Source organism: Myripristis murdjan, chromosome 21 (assembly GCF_902150065.1).
Source record: "Myripristis murdjan chromosome 21, fMyrMur1.1, whole genome shotgun sequence".
Lineage (NCBI taxonomy): Eukaryota > Metazoa > Chordata > Actinopteri > Holocentriformes > Holocentridae > Myripristis > Myripristis murdjan.
Genome location: NC_044000.1, coordinates 20,516,105 through 20,535,608, shown reverse-complemented (window position 1 = coordinate 20,535,608; position 19,504 = coordinate 20,516,105). Strand labels below are relative to the sequence as shown.

At 41.5% G+C, this 19,504-nt stretch overlaps 2 protein-coding genes across 3 annotated transcripts; one reads left to right on the top strand and one right to left on the bottom strand.

The window, feature by feature from the left end:
* Positions 1-1,122: 1,122 nt before the first annotated feature.
* Positions 1,123-9,769, top strand: LOC115379711 (RCC1 and BTB domain-containing protein 1). The gene is made up of 12 exons (XM_030080542.1): positions 1,123-1,577; positions 2,970-3,221; positions 4,660-4,810; positions 4,913-5,079; positions 5,633-5,791; positions 5,886-5,993; positions 6,430-6,572; positions 6,665-6,855; positions 7,129-7,255; positions 7,360-7,511; positions 7,624-7,754; positions 7,987-9,769. The coding sequence occupies exons 2-12, from the start codon at positions 3,096-3,098 to the stop codon at positions 8,125-8,127; spliced, it is 1,596 nt and encodes a 531-aa protein (XP_029936402.1). The 5' UTR covers positions 1,123-1,577; positions 2,970-3,095; the 3' UTR covers positions 8,128-9,769.
* Positions 9,770-11,856: 2,087 nt separating this feature from the next.
* Positions 11,857-19,163, bottom strand: phf11 (PHD finger protein 11). Of its 2 annotated transcripts, none has more exons than XM_030080543.1 (18): positions 18,985-19,163; positions 17,847-17,951; positions 17,600-17,733; positions 17,444-17,481; positions 17,247-17,335; positions 16,894-16,967; positions 16,726-16,775; positions 16,528-16,598; positions 16,409-16,431; positions 15,843-15,913; positions 14,595-14,683; positions 14,462-14,481; positions 14,282-14,316; positions 14,118-14,182; positions 13,749-13,818; positions 12,651-13,055; positions 12,500-12,571; positions 11,857-12,220 (listed from the first exon to the last, which is right to left on the bottom strand). In XM_030080543.1, exons 1-18 carry the CDS (start codon positions 19,090-19,092, stop codon positions 12,144-12,146), a joined length of 1,596 nt encoding a protein of 531 aa, XP_029936403.1. In that variant the 5' UTR covers positions 19,093-19,163; the 3' UTR covers positions 11,857-12,143. The 2 variants fall into 2 exon arrangements, with proteins under 2 accessions (XP_029936403.1, XP_029936404.1); XM_030080544.1 differs by having other exon boundaries at positions 16,894-16,964.
* Positions 19,164-19,504: the final 341 nt, after the last annotated feature.

The following is a 19,504-nucleotide window of genomic DNA, read 5'->3' as shown; positions in this document are numbered from 1 at the left end:
ACACCTTTGGGAGACTTTGGACTGATGTTTAGACAGCGCTCTCCACCACCATCATCAAACCACCAAATGAGGGATTATCTTTTTTTTTCATATGTTTATTGTTTTTCAAAAGAAGAAAGAGAGAGGAAAAAGGAAGGAGCAGGAAAGACAGAAACATAACATACAGAACATAGCACATCTGTGTTGCAATAGCAGTCCATGGTCATAGTAGGAAAACATCTGTAAGTGAATAAATAAACAAAAAAAGGTATGTGCAAACACATATGCACAGTGAGGCATTAAGTTTGTGAGTCCTGTCCTTTAAGGTAACTCAGTACAGAGCCCCATGTCTTATCAAATACATCTCCTCTATCTTCATCATAAAGTCTCAGTCTCTCCAGATGTAGTGTGTTAAGCATTTCTCCCAACCACAAGTTATATGTGGGCGCAGAGTCCATTTTCCACACATGTAAAATCAGTTTTTTTCGCAATCACCATCCCGAATTGAATGGCCTTCTTCTCATATTTGTTAGTAGAAGACAATACACTTGTAGCTCCCAAAATCGCTACAAGAGGACTGGGTTCCAAACTTTTCCCAAAGGCCTCAGAAAAACACTGAAAAAATGCATTTCCAATATGTGTGGAGTTTAAATGAGGGAATATCTTTTGGAAGAATGGTGCTACATCACTCCAGTGCAATTCCAGAGACATGGAGAACAATATGTTGTTATGTCTTTTTTTTTTTTTTTTTTTTTTTTTTTTTTCACTTTAATTTGTCACCAGTCTGTATCTACTCAATAATGAGGTACATGTACCAAGCTTTTTCCTTGGGCACACCCTTACTATTGCAGAATTGAGACATTTAGCCTTTGTCTGCAAGATATAAGAGGAATCTCAGGAGTTAATTGAGATCAATAGCTGTCTATGGTCTTGAAAAGGCAGGTTACAAGCTCCCTCCCTCACTATAGTTGGCGTTGAAAATGAATTTGAATTTCTTTGACCTCCAAACCTTATGGGGGGCGGGCTTACTTCTAATCTACTTATCGATTATTGCCGTTTTATCGCGTTTTAGTGCATCCTACATGCGTCTGATGATTAACTCGACCTTTACACATGGAGAGACGGTACATCAGTGGCAAAAAAGAAAAAGAAAGAAACAAACAAGCGTCCAGCAGACACAGATAGCTGGCCTGTAGAACATTAACAATGCTCTGACCCAGATTCTCACTGGGAAAGTTCATGCTGCAGACGTCCATCGATAACACACGCTGTCCTCTGGAAGGGCTAAATCGTGCCATCGAGCATTTATTCAGGGATTTTAACCAGCTGTGTCTCACTTTTCACTGATCCGGATAATTTCGTAACTTCATCACAGTCTTCGAGGAGTTTCCAAAATCTCAAACCGAGCTCTGTCTTCGATTACTCTGGCCTTTTGATCATATGATATTGTTTTTCTTCCCCACTTCCGCAAACAGTCAGGAGGTCAGTGTGGCAGAATCAGCAGCACGCGACAGAAAAACAGTCCGCGAGCCCCGTTCGCCATGGTGAAGCTGTCAGTCAAAGTCGTCAGGAACAGCACGGACAGACGGATCTAACCGGTGGGTCCAAACGCACTGTTAATGCTTGTTTTTTTGTGTGTTTTCCTCCAGCTCACAGGTTCTCGGCTTGCTTGCTGTCTTCCGGGTAAAGCAGGTGAACTTGGCTGCGTTAGCTCAGGTGAGAGTGACGGTTCCAGATGGACCAGTCGCCTCACTTTGTTGTGTTGTGTTGTGTTGTGTCAGCTTGCTGAATAATGCCTTTTTCAACAATGGCTAACATTAGCCAGCTGAGGTTGTTATCTAACTGCTAAGTGGGCCATCTCTGCGCTACAGGCTGGGACAGAAAATACCTGGCAGCTTTTCAGCTCAGCTAACCAGCAGGGCTGCACGATACGGACCAAATCACATATCTCGGTATTTATTCCAGATGCATCGATAGCGATACGGTATACGATGTAACTATGGGTTCACACTTACTTGACATTTTAAGTGAAGCAACAGTGAAAATTAAGTATTCATCTAAAAAACACACACAATGCTTCAACAATATTTTAAGTGTGACAACAGTGAAAATTGAGCAGTCTTCAAAAAGCAGCACAATACCAACTGGATGCAGAAAATGCATTTACTTCATAAAATATTTTTTGAAAACGACCAGTCACCGACTAAGGTGTTTAACCCTAACCCTGAATTAGCCCTGCTAACTAGGTGGAAATGTCAAAACATGTCGCTCCTCGCTTGTCTTTGCAGCCCTGACAATACATAAGGTATCCAACCTGGCATCCCTGGCACTAGAAACCCATTAAGTCAAGCCTGTCACTTGTCCTGAAATAGAAATCCTTGGTTTGATCCCACTGGACTGTTAATCTATTTTCAGCAGTGTTACAGTTTTAGTGTGACAGAAAAAGGTACAACGTAGCTTTAATAGTTGCTTGTGCGTTAACATTGGAGCTCAGATACTAGAAGTCCTGTTTCTTTTCAGCCGTTTCACCCCCTTGTGCCGCATATGAGAAGAAGGAGAGGTAGGCTGCAGCTAGGCTGTGATTAGAAATACCAATGTGATTGCGAGCTAACCTCAAATCTCTCTAAGAAACCACATCCTAATCTCCTCAAGCGAGCTGAAGCAGGGCTCAGGTTATTTAATGCTATTTCACACTAAGCTGGACTTCATTGAGTGCGTATGTAAAGCCTGTTTTTACCTAAATATCAAACCGTGTCACAGTTAGTTGCCCACTGTCTGGAAACTGGCTGTGTAAATGTGAGTTTTGCTCAATGACAAAACCCTGTGTGACCAAGTAATTTGCCTCCCAGCTGAGAATAGTTTTCCTCTTTGTTTCTTGCAAAAACAAGTGTTGCGTTAGAAGGACAACATATCCAGGGTGGCAAAATCGTTTGATGCTCTCCTTGTTTGTGCATGCATGTGTGTCTGTGTATCAAACCCGCTGACACTAGCTGTGGCAGGACTGGCAGTTTTGCCCACCCAGGCCCTCCCCCTGCCCCTCTCCCCTGCCCTGCCCTTGGCTTGAGGTACGTGCCTCCACCCTGCCGCCCTCACCACGGACTCAGAGCAAGAACAACATGGTGGATGTTTCCAAATGGCCCCTCTTCAGCCTGATGGGGCCCCAGGAGCTCTCCTCCATACGCAGGGCCTGTGTGTTTGGAACGTCTGCCAATGAGGTCATCTACATCACCAGCGATGATGAGGTAAGAGAGGTCAAAGGGAAATTGGGGCTGCAGGGGTTGAGGCAAGAGGACTTTGGCTGAGTTTTTGCTGGCTTTTCTAGATTAATTGGTACAGTTCCCGGGGTGCTTCAAGGGAGGGAAGACGTTTACTGGTCTCAGCGACTGGGGTTTAAAGAAAGACTTGGATAAACATTAGGCCTGTGTTTCCTAAAGGTCATCTCTGTATTATTATGTTTTGCTCATAATCCTTGCCATAATCTCTCTGTGTGTCTGTGTGTGTGTGCGTGCGTGCGTGCGTGTGATTGCACGCGTGTCTGTTTGCAGTGAATCTCAGAAAACACTCGCCCTGTCAGCCTAAAATGTTTTGTGCACAGTTAAGACTGTATGAGGAAGAACCTCTTGTGGTTGCAGTGATTCAAAACTTAAAAAAAACCTATGTTCTCACTCCTACCGCTCTCTCTCTCTTCACTCACTGTCTAGCTCGCTCGACCACCACTGCTCTATTCCTCTTCCTCTCTCTCTCTGTATATTACTGGGTCTATCGAGCCTGTTGTGACTGTGTTTGCTCCAATCGCAGGTGAAACAATCCAGGATGTGCGTGTTTTTTGGATGAGTTTGTAAAACACACTGCTGATAAAGAAAGTCACCATAACTTCGAGCAGGGTTAAATAGCATGATGCTTCACGACTGTAAAAAAAATAATAATAATAATAAAAAAAAGACATGTAAAACAGCCGTAACTTTTTCATACATCAGTGGACTAATTTTCCAAATCTTCACGGGTCTTTAGACCGCAGTGGAAACGCAGACAACAGCAGGCTGAAGGAACCTTTTAGTTCCTTGAAAGGTAGTCCCCGGGAGTAAAAGTACCAGGTAATTTAGGTGGAAAACTGCCTATAGGGAGAGAGTCAGAGAGAGACGGGTGCAGTGACAGATCGAGCAGAGCGTGTGTGTGTGTATGTGTGTGTGTGACAGAGAGAAGGAATGAGAGAAAGAGAGAGTGGAAATTTTGATTATTTTAATTTGTGCTCTTTTGGGAACATGGTTTGTGTCAAAAGCCATACAACATCTGGCAAAGAGCAAGAACTGGCTGGCGAGCCGTGGTTCCTGACCACCGGTATAATGTGTGTATTAAAGTGAAACACACAAAAAGTACAAGAAAAAAGCTAAACTTGATAGGCTTTGGGAGTATATTTTCTGTAGTGTGCCGTATTATATTTGAATCACACAGTAATCTAATTTGTAATTTGAAAAGTGTTTGACAGTCCAGTTGGCTGCTGAGCCTCCCCCACGTTTTGCTCAGCACATAGGGTAGACTGTAGTTCACAAAAGTGTGTGTGGCGTGTGGCCTGTTACCCACTTGGCTGAGTGGGATTGTGGAAGTGTTTTGTCCTGTTTAGCGCTGACCTATGTTTCTCATTCTTCATCTCTCCCTCTTCCTTTATTTCTCTCCACCCAGGTGTATGTGTTTGGATTAAACTGCAGCAACTGCCTAGGAACCGGGGACAGCCTGAGCACCATTGTGCCCAAGAAGCTGGACTTCCTGAGCGGGAGGAAGGTGATCAGCCTCAGCTATGGCAGCGGGCCCCACATCCTGCTGGCCACTGAAGGTAGCAGCATTTCTTGGCGAATGCATTCAGTTGTGCCACTACAGTTCTCTATACAGGGAGGCTTTAATATGCTGCAGAATGAATAACCAGTTTGTGCTGCAGATGGAGAGCTGTTTGCCTGGGGCCACAACGGTTACAGCCAACTGGGAAACGGTACCACAAATCAAGGAGTGGCACCTGTGCTTGTGTCAGCCAACCTGCTCAACAAGAAGGTCACAGAAGTGGCCTGTGGCTCTCATCACTCTATGGCTTTGACTGACTCAGGAGAGGTGAGCATCTGAAATGCGTCTGGGAAAACAACCTGTTACTTAACGGCAGAATTATCGAGCACGAACCTCACTCAGAGCGATCCCAACTCTCAGAAGGTGGTAAAGTGTCTCCCAAGGGCCTTTTTAAAACCTTTCTAACTACAACAGGTGATTCAGCTTTGGTCAGTGGCAGTGCCTAATCACATGTACATTACAGGGGTCTAACCCCAATCACAGCATTAATTGATCCCCATGTGCTGAGATTTGAATCACTAATCTCAGCCATAAAGAGCCCTTTGTGCTTCAAATAGCTTTTCACATGGTCAGCTTTATTACTGTAGTTCACTGTATATGTGTCGCCTCAGCTGCTTCCCACACATACAATTGAAGCAAAGCGTTGCTGAATAACTATGTAAATGTGGAGGCTTCAGTATATCAAGCAGCTGCATTTCATCTTTTTTTTTTTTTAATTATGTGAGGCTAACAAAAATGGTCTACTTTAAGAATACTGATAGAGCTCTTCATCTTTTAAATATCCCAGACTATCTCTCATCTTTAACTTCCCACCTGCCAGGTGTATGCATGGGGCTACAACAACTGTGGTCAGGTGGGCTCAGGGTCTACAGCGAACCAGCCCACTCCCCGGAGAGTATCCAACTGCCTGCAGAACAAGGTGGCCGTTGGTATCGTATGTGGTCAGACCTCGTCTTTGGCAGTGGTGGACAATGGAGAAGTAAGTGCCCAATTCACACTGGATCTAAAAAAAAAAACAAAAAAAACAGTCATCCAGTTTAGGAAAAAAAAAAAACATGTTTCCTATTTCACAGGTGTACGGTTGGGGCTATAATGGGAATGGGCAACTTGGATTGGGAAATAACGGGAACCAACTCACTCCCTGTCGCCTTGTTGCCCTGCAGGGCTTATGCGTGCAACAGGTGAGACACGACTTCGATGAGCTTCTCTGCAAATATATATAAATGCAGTTTTTATAAACACAAATTAGGATTAGTATGTTTTATTTGTGCACCATAAAGGAGTTCTTCCGGATGCAGTTGTTCCTTTGAGTGCTTGCTGTGCAGTATTGCATTCAGAAAATGGACTGTGATTGGCCTAATTTGATTCAGCCCATATCTGTGCCTTGATTTTGACAGTGGCTCTTTTTCACATCAAAGCACATATATAACTATGAGAAACATAAAAGGGCTGAGTTTTAAATGGAAAGAGGATTGGGACCTTGTTAGTACTCAAGTGAACCAAAATAGACATTTACTCTTTATAAAGTGAACATTTGTGTTTTGCACGATTTGGCTTGTTAAAATCGTGGCTGCCATGCTCTCCCATCTAAGGTCTGAGGATTTTTTTCCCCTCCAGATTGTCTCTGGATATGCCCATTCCCTGGCACTAACAGACGAAGGGTTGCTCTTCGCCTGGGGTGCCAACACATATGGACAGCTGGGCACCGGCAATAAGAGTAACCAGCTCAGTCCAGTGCAGATCATGACTGAGAAAGAAAGGTGAAAGAGACCATCACCACACATAGGAAATGATATCTCTCCTTACTGTCTCATACACTTGTGCTGACTCTCCTCTCTGGCTTCTTTGACAGAATTGTTGAGATTGCTGCCTGTCACTCCACACACACATCAGCTGCGAAGACCCAGAGTGGTCAGGTGTACATGTGGGGCCAGTGCAGGGGCCAGTCTATTGTGCTGCCACATCTCACGCACTTTACCTGCACTGATGACGTCTTTGCATGCTTCGCCACCCCCTCAGTTATGTGGAGACTGCTTTCCTTGGGTAAGACAAGTGGATCATGTGCCCTGTGACAGCATAGTGGATTAAGACCCCGTGTCCCTGCTAGCCAAGGAGCCCTCCAAACTCTCTGTCCTGTGGCTGATCCATTGTGTGTCCCTGTCACCCTGTTGCCACCCCCCTCAGGAAAAAAAAAAAAAAAAAAAACACCATGGGAACTGTTCTTGTTTTGGGTGGAAAGTAGCTCATAGTGTTCCTTTAGCTCTTAACTTCCTGATGCTCGAGCTTGCTATCTCTGTGTGTGCTCTCTCTGTGCAGAGCATGATGATTTCCTGACGGTGGCTCAATCTTTGAAGAAAGAGTTTGACAGCCCAGAGACAGCTGACCTCAAGTTCAGCATTGATGGCAAATACATCTACGTCCACAAAGCGGTCCTCAAGATCAGGTCGGGGATGTCTTCTCTCAGTTTTCAGTATAAATTATGACGCTACAAAGTGTAACTGGCAGTGTAACTAACAGCTGCATTTGGTGGCCCCAACTCCTGTGCAGGTGTGAACACTTCAGATCCATGTTTCAGTCTCACTGGAATGAAGACATGAAGGAGGTGATAGAGATAGAGCAGTTCTCCTACCCAGTCTACCGCTCCTTCCTCGAGTTCCTCTATACGGACAACGTGGAGCTGCCTCCTGAAGATGCTATTGGTCAGGCCCACATGCACTGTAGCATGTTCCTTCCTGACAGGTGCATTGTCAGTACAGTTATCATTTGTTCCTCCTATTGGTGTAACATAGCTGTGCTCGTGCTCTCTTTTAGGGCTGCTGGACCTCGCCACATCATATTGTGAGAACCGGCTGAAACGTCTGTGTCAGCACATTATAAAAAGGGGCATCACAGTGGAGAACGCCTTCTCCCTGCTGTCTGCAGCTGTGCGCTATGATGCAGAGGCTAGTCAACAATTTTCTGTTTCCAAGTATAATGATGTGAAACCACCTGAATCTGTTTGTGGAATGCTCTGAACTCTATAGCAAATTAGAAAAGACATTTTAGTTGTGCTAGGCTGTGATTCGAACTGAAATCGTCTGCCTTGATTTCATCCAATAAGAAGGAAACAATTTTTTGTGTTTTTCCACTTGCCTGTTTGTGCTACAACTTAACCTTTTCCTTACTGGCATTCAGGATCTGGAAGAGTTCTGCTTTAAGTTCTGTGTGAACCACCTGACTGAGGTGACGCAGACCGCTGCCTTCTGGCAGACTGACGGCAACTTGCTCAAGGACTTCATCTGCAGAGCCAGCCGCTGTGGAGCCTTCAAGAACTGACCTCAACCCAAGATGATCACAATGACAGATGCAGATGATGCCACAGGTTACTGTGCAGTGTCTGTGTCACAAGAAGTCAGCTCGTCTACACTGGACTCCATCTGCCTTCGTCGACCAAAGGTTGTATGATGGAAGTGTGTACAGTATCACCATCAACATTTAATCCTTGATTCATCTCATTCCAGAGCCGAGCAAGTGGGTCCAGCGTGTGGCAGCTTTACATGCTAAAATCACAAAGCCTATGTATCTGGTAGCAGCACTATTAGACTGCCAAGTAAGTTGTTGTGTTTGCCGAAGTGCCTGACTGCCTGTTGTTATTCACACCTTATGTTAAGGACTGGAATGTATGGGATGGGACATTCAGAGGAACAGCTGTGACAGGTTTTTCTTTTTGTTTTGTTTTTTGCCACATTAGTGAAATTCTTGCCAGATACTTTTTTTTCTGATTTCTATTATTCTGTTTAACTGATCAAGCTAGTTCTTGAGTGTTTACCTTTTGCACTTGTTTAGCCACCCATCTTGAATGCTTTCACTCAAATCCACCTCACATATGCAGTCTGGATGTGACATTTGGATTTATGGCATTAGCATCGATTCAAGATGCGGTATCAGGTTGTGTGCACTTTTGGATGCAAGGTGAAAACCAGACATTTCTAGGCAGAACAGTGACATATCAAGAGTATATACTCAGGCAGGGGGATCCTGCATTATTGCTGCACACCCCCACCCCCCACCCCCAAACTCAATGTTCAGGCATCTAAGTCTAGTGAGTTTGAGCATGTCAATTCCAGTCCTCCATTATTAGACCTTATTGCTCCCAGAACTGCAACTCTGAGGCGATTCTTAGTGTCTACGTCATAGGATGACAAGTAGACAGGAACTCAGGTTACTAGTGAGTTGTGGAAGTCTTAAACTATTACAGATGTAAAAATAACCATCTGTGCACTACATTTCTTACTGCAGAGTTGAAAGGATTATTTAGAGCAGCAAGAGCTCCATAACAAAAACCCTTAATGCTGGTTAAGGTAAAGAGGAACTATGTCCTGGTAGAGACTTTCATTTTGGTCACACTCAAATACAACAGCAATGATGATTAACATTTTTGTAAACAAGATAATTAAGGCAGACTGTTTACTGTGGTGGATTACCTTACTCGGGTATTTTTCAAGTCTGTGGAGGATGTTTTTGTACTAGACAAAAGTAAATGGCAGTGAGTGACTTCTACAGAAGGTAGAATGTAACACTGTAGATTTAAGTTAAACTTGCCTGGCTTGCTACCTGAAACATAAAATTTTGGAGCCAAATAAGTAAGTACAGTTTTAAGCACTTTTAAGCAGATTTGCCTTGCAGAATCTTAGGTTGGGGGCTTTTTAGCAACACACATCTTTCTTCATTCCCCATCCTGTCTTTGCAGTAAACGATATGTTACAGTATTACAGAATATTTGTAAGGTTGTTTAGTTACATCTGTAGTACAGATTTTAAGATTTAACAAAAAGCCTAGTTCTATGCAACAAAGTTGCTGTAAGAGCAGATTTTTTTTATTAATTCAAAGTCATTAATTATACATCTGTATCAATGATATTGGATATGAAGTGCCAGTTGAATTTTCTGACCACTGTAAAATAAAATAAATACACTCATCTGTTTGTGTGTAGAGTGAATTTTAATAATTGTTGAATATTCCAAAACACATTGCAATCAACCAAACAGTGAGATGAGAGAATGGACAATCATGTATAACACTGATACATGGATATTGGTTAATGTGCTATATATATATCATAGTGGTTGATGCTGATACCTAGAGATTATTATGCACCTGATAAAATACAATTGAATAGTAACAGCAAATGAGACACAAAATTTCTGGACATGAATTAACATTTTAACAGTAATGTTATTGTCTACTTTGCCTCTGTTTGCCTAAGAAGATCTGCAGTTTGTCTGCAGTGCACATATTTTAAATAAAACTACAATTACCGCCTCATGGTTGTATGCCTCCGCAAACCTGGCAAGTTGCAGTTCATGTCCATTTCTGTCCAGACTCACAATATTTGTCATGGAGACTTTGAAGGAATTCAACAAAAGGTATTAAGGAAGTTATCACTATATTGACATGTATGATTCCAGTGAGAAACATGCTGTCTTCACTTCAAGATCATTTTTTCCAGAGGCAGACAGAGGACTAATTGAGAGCTTCATCATGTGATGTAACAATAATCACCTGAAGCTCAAAATCTGCAAAACCACAGAGCTTGTGATGGACTATCAGAGGAACAGGATCCCCCTGTCCTGACTGTCATCCAGGGAGAGGAAGTGAAATGAAAATGCTGAGACCATGATGTCACAATGAAGTTGACCTTCAGGATATAAAATGTCATGAATTCATCATTTTATTCAATTAGACATTTGTGTGGAACTTTGAATTGATGAGTCATGGCCAGAAATGTGAAACCTTTCACTTTTGACCTCTAAAATCTAATCTGTTCATTCATGAGTCAAGTGGACATTTGTGCCAAATTTGAAGAAATTCCCTCAAGACATTCCTGATGTATTGTGTTCACGAGAACGGGACAGATGCAAGGTCACAGTGACCTTGACCTTCAATCTGCAAAATATAATCAGTTCATCCTTGAGTCCAAGTGGACGTCTGTGCCAGATTTGAAAAAAATTCCCTCAAGGCATTCTGAGATAAAGCGTTCCTGAGAATAGGATGGATGGATGGATGGACAACTCAAAACAGTATGCCTCCAGCCATGCCTGTTGCTGGTGTGGAGACATAAAAATGCAAAAGAATAACTGGTAATCAAAAAACTAAACTTAATATATATAAATTACAAGGTACTGACAAAGCTGCAGATATGTCTGCAGACTTTTTTTTGTTTATAGGCATTGTGCAGATATTGGCATATTCCCAGTATCTTAAAATGCCAGATATCGACTCAATTAATCAGCCTATTTCTAGTATATTCACAGAGTTTGACAGGTACAGAAAAAACATAGGCCCAGACCTGGCAAATTTTGACAAAGTGACTTGTTCATCTAAAATAAACCTTAACATGAGATGCGAACAGTCTTAAAGATTACTACACAGTGCAATATTCATCATGCTGAACAGTAGCCTACCAGAAACCCCTCCAATGCTGCACTGTGGCCAATGAACAACAGTAATTAAACTTTTACTACATTTATAACACAATTCCTTTAAATGAGTGCTAAAAGCCTGAGGAATACAATGAGAAGAGGCTGGAAAAAATGTGAGAATGGCTACACAGACATTTTAACATATTAACAACATTGCAAAATGCTAGTAGCACCTCCTGTAGGTGAGCAGGTGTAATTTTGTAAATGCTGCCTCTCAGCAGCACATGAAGTCATTGTGCACCTCTAACACTAATGAACACATGCCTAGGTGACGGCCATCGGTGGGTGAGAGAAAACATTTTCAGATACCATTAAAATTTCAATTTCCCCTGACTTTGACTTTCCACTGTAGGTATAAAATAGTACCTTTGCCATTTTAAGAATATCAAGGACACTACTGCTACTGAGGTGTTCAATCTCAACACAGACAGAGCACTAAACCAAAACATCTGAAAACTTTGGTGCTGAAGGTAAAATTTGTACTGAATTCTTTGAATAACTTGCATTCCTAAAAGAATGAGAAAAAACTTCTCATTCTACTCATCTGCTTTTAGGGCTTGGTATGGACCTTTTTTTAAAAAAAAAAAAAACAAAACTGTTTCCAATACTTCACCTTTGACAAAGGTTTTGAAATGAAAGTTTTCCCAACCCCTTTTACCATTGAAGGTAACTGTTTAGCATTTCAAAATACAATTTAACAATCTACCCTATTTTTTTTTCAGCAAAAAAAAGAGAGTAAAAACAGTTGGTAAAAATAGTTACAATTGCAATCATGGTGCTCACAGAATAAAAAAAATGTAAACACTGTGATCCAAGGCAACAATGTGTGCTGCTTAAAAGTCTTACAAGTTGTAGGTGATGTCCTGGTACTCAACTCTTCAAGGCTGACATGACCTTCTCCATGGCTAATGCTGCCTTTTGCAGCTCCATTTGTTTCTGCTTCAAATCTGGACAAAGGGCAAGTCGTCATTTACACTGCACTTTAGTTTCATTACACAAAACTGCAATTCTGAATTCAAGAGATCTAGTATTCCAGCCCAAGACTGCTATAAATATGTTTATGGCACAATTCATCCTACATGTATCAACTTATTTTAACTGCTGTAATTGAACTACCTGATTTCTTCCACAAAGGCACAAAATTCTCAAACTGTTGCTTATTTCAGTGAGGTGTTTTACTAAACAGGCAGTGGAAATACTGCCTATGTATAAAATATTTACTTTACCTTCCTGCTGCTTGACAATTAGCTCAGTCAGTTTCCCAGAGGCCATCATCACTCTCAGGGCAAGCTTATAATCTGTCAAAAGAATATTATATTACATTTATATTCTGCATCTGCATCGGTATGTGAGTGACACCGTCATCCATCCTCTCACCTTCCTGGCTGGCCTGGTCTGACTGAATCCTGTTGGAGATGTTGTTCATTTCACTGATGAAGTCAGAGAAGATGGCCTGTGTACACCTGGCTTTGTTGCAGCATTTCCAGAAGCTGGCACAGTCAAATTCAGGGTCAGGGATTGAGTTAACGAATGCAGGAGAGGGAGTGGAGCGCTGGGTGGGCATGGGAGGAGAGGGATTGTGAAGAGGGAGTACACAGCCATTTTCAGGAGGTGCTGATGAAATGGCTGAGCTGGTGCATGGAGGATTGGAGTGGCTAGGACAGGGAGGGGGGTCAGCCAGTCCGTTGGTGTCTTCATGTGGATTCGAGGGCCTGGAGGTGTGTGGACCAGCAGTATGGATGGAGCCATTGCAGGTACCAGGATTCTGCCCAGTGCTGCTCTCTGAGGAGGAGAGAGACAGCCCCAGCCATTAACATCATAGCTTACATTCAACCTCTGGTTTCAGTAACATCACCTCTGCTTGACTTCCTGCCACAACTCAGCTCTGCACTGCTCTGTGCATCTGCCCTGCTTGCCCAGACGCTGTACATCATCTGTCCATATGTAACTTACATACAAATGCATGCATAAGAGATACTTAACATTGCCGTGCACGAGCAGCCATATATTTCTGGGCATATTTCTTGAACAACATTTGTGTAAGTCTATCTGATAATGTCTAGTTACAATGCAATACATATTTGGACTGCTTTGTACATCTATTGATTGCCAGCAGTGCACATTTTCACAGCTTGTAGACATGCTCTAGTCAAGGATTGAAAACTACACGACTGTAAACTGACAGCTTCTCTAAATCTCAAATATGGAGGAACTGGTTTCATGCTGTTTCTGGCAGCAAGCATCCGCCCTGTTTAAGTTTTTTACCAAGAGACCATTGTTCTCAACTGACCCTGCACTTTCACCAATTGGTGCCATGTAAATGTTAATATTGTTATTGTTAACGTTCATCCTATCATTTGATTTAATCTTAAACAAACTGAACCCTGGCTCTCTAATACCTTTCCAATACGACATGAATGGCTACACTGGCAACACAGACTATGACGACATAGAAACAAGTTGGGAATGCAATACCTATTGACTGGGATGTATCTGACTCCATGCAGATTACCACAGGCAGCAAGAGACTCTCTGACTCAGCATCCTGAGGGCAAGACAAGTTCCTATTTCATTTTGCAAAAATTAATACTGTCCTGCTGACTGTGATAACAATGGAAAAAACAAACATTAACAGCAAACTGGTAGCTAATCAGAGAGAATGGTTAAATCTACCACACGACTAAAAATGAGGAATTAGAGAATCAACTTATTTCATCTTGTTTAACATGTTTAACTGGAGAAAAATACATGCTCAGTAAAATATACAATGGGTTATGGAGTCATACCAGACCTAGAGGGCAGGGCATGTGTTTCCCAGCATTGATGCAGCAAGTATGAACTCACCGAATGTATGAGTGTTTCATCTTCCTCTTCATGTCCACCTCCATCTTGACCCACAACATGATTTCCTATAGAAGACAGTGAGAATTTTCAAACCACTTGCATTAAAAAAAAAAAAAAAAAGTTGTATATGGTGTATGTGTATTTTAACTGCTGAAATAGCCTACCTGAGGTGGAAGCAATAGGACTTTCAGCATCATTTCTGAGCAAAGAAGATCATATGGTATAATCATCTTTTTTTCCCCAATCTTAGTGCTGCAATAAGCATTATTTTATAACTCACTAAAAACAAATGTTAAAGCACTCCTTTTACAGTCACAAAGTTAGTCACAAAGGAGTGATCTTACCTGGTAATCTGAGGCACTGTCTTGAGAGAAGTGGACAAAAATGAATGAGAGAGAAAAAAAAAAACGAGAAAAAATTACTTAACGTCCATAGCCCCGACTGGTGGTTTTCTCCAGAATAAGAGATCGTACTTACTTGGTGCTCTGGATTTGAGTTTGCACTTTCATCCAAGTCCAATTCCAAAGGAGCAAACATGTGCACCTCTGTTGCAGCTTCATCCTGATCTGTAGGGGACAAAGAATTGCAAAAATCACTGTATTGTAGGGCCGAACGATTTTAGGAAAAGATCTAATTGCGATTTTTCTGGCAGATATTGCAATTTAGATTTTATTCACGATATTTCTTCAAGTCAAGCTTCAGTGCAATGTTCACCATGTACAGTAACAAATTTAAAACATGACAGAAAATTACATCATACCATCAAAACATCAAATGCTATTTACTCTAATGCAAGGATGAATAATAAAAAGGTAAGAATTGCTTCCAACATGTATTTATTGCCAAGAAACATGCATGCATATTCTTTGAAGTACTTGACTAACAGCAGTTATTACAACTGAAGGACTAAAAGAGCCATATTTGACTGTCTTATTTTTAAAAAGTAGTGCAACAAATCCTTAATTGTGTATAGTTGAAAAAAATTAATAAAATACAAAACAATTAAAAAAATAAGTAATAACACTCCACATTTTTCAGCTCTGTTACAACTTTTTCCTCAAACTCTGTGTACAGCTGTGGGATGGCAACCTGGCTTAAGTAGGTGTTGGAGGGAATCATATCTTCTGTCCAGCGTGTGGAGGAGGTTTTGAAATCTGTCTCTGGTGACCATGTTAACAGACACCATGTCTTTGGCAATACAGCGTGTTATGGCAGTTGTTATCTCCCGGTGTTTGCGGCTGCTCTTTTCATACGGAGTTACACTAGCAAAAGACGCTGTAATTGTAGTGTGTTTGTTACAGTGGGCTTGAGCATCACTTTCACTCGACTTTTCACCGGACTTTTTGGCCATACAATTGTCACGTAAATGCCTGTGGTAATTTTTCAAGTGCCGGTCTAAGTTGGTTGTGTTGTCGCTGCATGTTGCAACTTTTGCTCGACAGGTTTAAAATAGTTGACACAACAGATCCTGGGTCAGTCAGGAGTGCTGCAAAAAAAAAAACAAAAAAAAAAACGCAGCTTTTGCGATCTCAAGATCGCACTGTCTGAAATCGCAATTTCGATCAGAAAACGATAAATCGTTCAGCCCTACTGCATTGTGTTCTACTTTTCCAGTTAACATGTTACCCGATTCATACAAGAGTCCTTATACCCATGTAGACTGCATTTTCCCATGCATCACCTGGGCTGATATTATTATAAAGGTGGTGGAGCAAAGGAGCTGACCTGAATCCGAGTCATCTGGTATTATCCTACTCCACTCATTACGTCTGCGTTTGGGAGGAGACTCTTCCTCTCTGTGTCAGGAAAGGGAAATCAGGCAACAAAAGAGCAGATGCAGCTCGAACTATTACATCTTGTAAGCAGGCCACAGACAGAGCAACAAGACAGCATCAAGCAGATGATGCAACATACAAGAGCAAGCTTTGTAAGCCTAAAACAGGGCAGCAAAATCATGCATAATCATACTATACACATTTTTTCCACAATAATTTAAATTATTGACATACTGGCAGTGTTGAAACATTTCATTTCATTTATGGAGTTCACTGTTGATATAAAGTGCTAAAAGTGCAGTAAAATAGCTTCGCTCCTCTAATCATCAATAAAACTAATGATTACCAGTGGTGATCAAAATATTTAACAAAGTAATCAGGTATATCAGGTTTATGCTATGATAATGCAGCCCTAGAGGGAAGCATGAAATAGTGCATATTTTACAAGTCTCTGAGCGCAGGAGGAAAAAACAAAACTTTAGTCAAGCATGACAAATTATGACAGTGCACACTTACTTGCCATTGGAATTTGACGGTCTCTGTTTAAATGGCAAAAGCAAAAGCACTTAAATCAAAAACACGGTGCACTGTTAAGACAACCAACGGTTTAATTACACCGTGAACAAAACAAGTACCTTGGAAGATGAACTCTTGAAACTGCAAGGAAAGTCACTGCTGCTGGATGTTCCAGCCACTGCATCAGTACCTGCCATGAAGCAACACAGCACTCCTTAATTTATTCTGTGGTACTAAAAACTGACATGAAACACCTCAAAGCAGAACAAAGTGTTATTTGCATTACTTGAGACATGCACACTGTTAGTGGGACTTACTTTTGAGCGTCTCCCGTTGCGATGAAGACTTATGTTTTTCACAGGATAACCTGAGAACAACAGTGCCAAGCTGTTATAACATGATTTGAGCCGACTAGAAACAAGGAAAAAAGGTCTGTAAACCACAGCCAGAATAGATCACACACAAGGAAAGATGCGCATACTCACTTAACAGTGCCATTAGTCAGGCTCTTAAAACTAGAACTTTCTTTGGGCCTCAGACTTGTAAGGCAAGACACCTGCTGGAAATAAAACATGATCAGGAAGAACACAAAATGCAACTCATACAAAGTGAATTCTGCTTTTCAGACACAAGACAGAGTTACTTAAATATGGACTGGTATCATTGTTTTTCTACATATATCAATGCCTACACACTCAAAAAGATGTCAGTTCATTTGTCAATTCATTATTCCCCCCAAGATAGAAAAAAATGAAACATCTGTACTAGAAGAGTCACTTTCAAATCTCGCAAGTAACTTATTTCCATATGGTGTTTAGTTAGATGATTTGGTACTGACATTAGGTGATGCAGCGTTGCTGTGGTTTTTAGGCTTCTCAAGCTCTCTGAAGGAAGAGGTTCGTCTACAGGCAGTGCTTTGTTTTTTATCTATGTTTAAAAAAAAACAAAAAGATTTCTGTGATCAAAACCTCTGTAAAAACCAGATACAGGAAGACAATCAGGTTAGGTGGCGGAAACTCAAAGGCGCCAACTCACTTTCTGTGACTGCCTGACAATGCTCGGAGCAGAACAACCTGAGGCACAAAAAACACATGAGGATACTTTTCTAATCAAATACATAACTAACCAATAATCAGTATTTTAAAGAATCGATTAAATAGATAGATAGATAGATAGATATCTTGGACTAACCCATATTTCCCCTTGACCGCATCCTCAATAACCACAGCTCCCTTTTCTATGGCACATGGGTAATGGAAGGACTTCTTGCATTGTCTGCGTTCACACCCAGCAGTGGCGCCCTTTTTCTTACATTTGTCACACCACTAATATAGAGAAACCGGCCATATTAATTTTTAAAAATACTTTTTTTTATCCATATCAGGTATAGGCATAATTTACCAAACAATAATGAGAAAAAAAAGACAGGCAACTTTACCAGTTTCGTTCCTCGTTTCACCTCATCGGTCACATCGTCCACAGAAAACCCAAATAAATCATCAAACTCTGGTGAATTCTCACAACAAATGCCAGAGGAATAAAGCTGCAAATCAAACATCATGTGTAAGTAGAGATGCAAACTCAGGTACATCAGTAGTCCCAAAATCCTGATAACTTGTGTTTGAGCAAGTTTCTGAATCCCCAGGGGTCCCGCTGCTGACCCTGACCTCTGACCTCCCGTGAAGGGCAAAGCTGCCAACCATATCCACTCATTATGAGCAACTTTGCCCTTGTTTTTCCAGATGATCGCCTAAAAATACAGACAGTATTCTTATAGCCTACAGCCAACTGGCAAGACACCATCAATTTGTAAGACAAGAAGACATAGGACAAAGTCAAATAAAAAGCCATTTCTGTCACTACAGCTGTAATGTGTGAAAATTAGCTGATAAGGATCATTTTGGGACGCCTGTAGTTTTGGCAAAGTAAAACTAGAGATCACAGGCGGTTTTCTTTTTCTATGGGCCACGGTGGAGATTTATTTGGCTTCAATGAAGTTGGATCAAGATATAATTTCTAAAATATCCGCAACAAATCCTTCCCTATTATCAAAAGCACGTAGCCTACATTTTCGCCACACCTAACTCGAAAATAAAATATTTGGTATTTATACAAGGGGCGGGCTTGTGCCACTCAGGCATGTGTGTATATGTATGTGCGTGTGTGCGCGTGTGTGTGTGTGCCCTGCGCGCGGTAAAGTTATGCGAACAATATCAAGTCATTTATCTGGCCTGGTATTTGCTGTGGAAAAATCACTCAGTTCAGCCAAAACTAAAGTTAATTAGAGCAAACAGCGAGTGAAGGACACACCACCGGCAGTACCACGCCATAACTCAGAGGCACTAACGGTTAAAAAGCAGCCGTTTTTCGGCTATCACGTCCCGGCGGAGAGCCTTTGGACTTCGCATCCTCTTGCCATCACAGTCTCAGACATTTCATGAATTTAACACATTTTTGTCAACACTACCCGCTCAGACTAAGCAACAACTAGCTAGCACAGTGTGTATAAATATCAGCTAACGGCTAAAACCAAAAACAAGTCCAGAAGTGCAGTTTTTTTTTTTTTTTTTTTTTACCAAGCAGTTCTGATGAGCCGTCAAACACCCTTTAGTCGCCAGAGGTCCAGTTATCCTCGTCTCCCCGGACCTGTGACAAAGTACGCACAACACCTTGGCCTGGCCCATTTCCTCCTATCGGTACATAAGTCGATAATGACAGTGAAAACAACGACAAGTTAATGATAATCTGGTTTGATCGGTCCGTGCCTGCGGCTCTGTGGTTTAAACGGGACGTCCCTGTTGTGTGAGTGAGCTGCTGGTTGCCACGTTCTCGCTGAAATATCCCCCCCCAATGTGTGCGAATGCCCTGCAACGGTCATGTGTGATGAAACTAAGAATCAAAATAAATGTATTGATTGTTAATTTATAGATAAACAAGTGAATAAACAAATAACAATACTTTCCATTCCAACAGTTTTAACTGCACTTCATTTCAAGCTTGATTATAAATTCTGTCATTATGAAATTATGATGATTGTGCTGATAAAACGATGTGGAGTAAGAAGAAATTTCCCATCAGAAATTTCAGCAAATAACA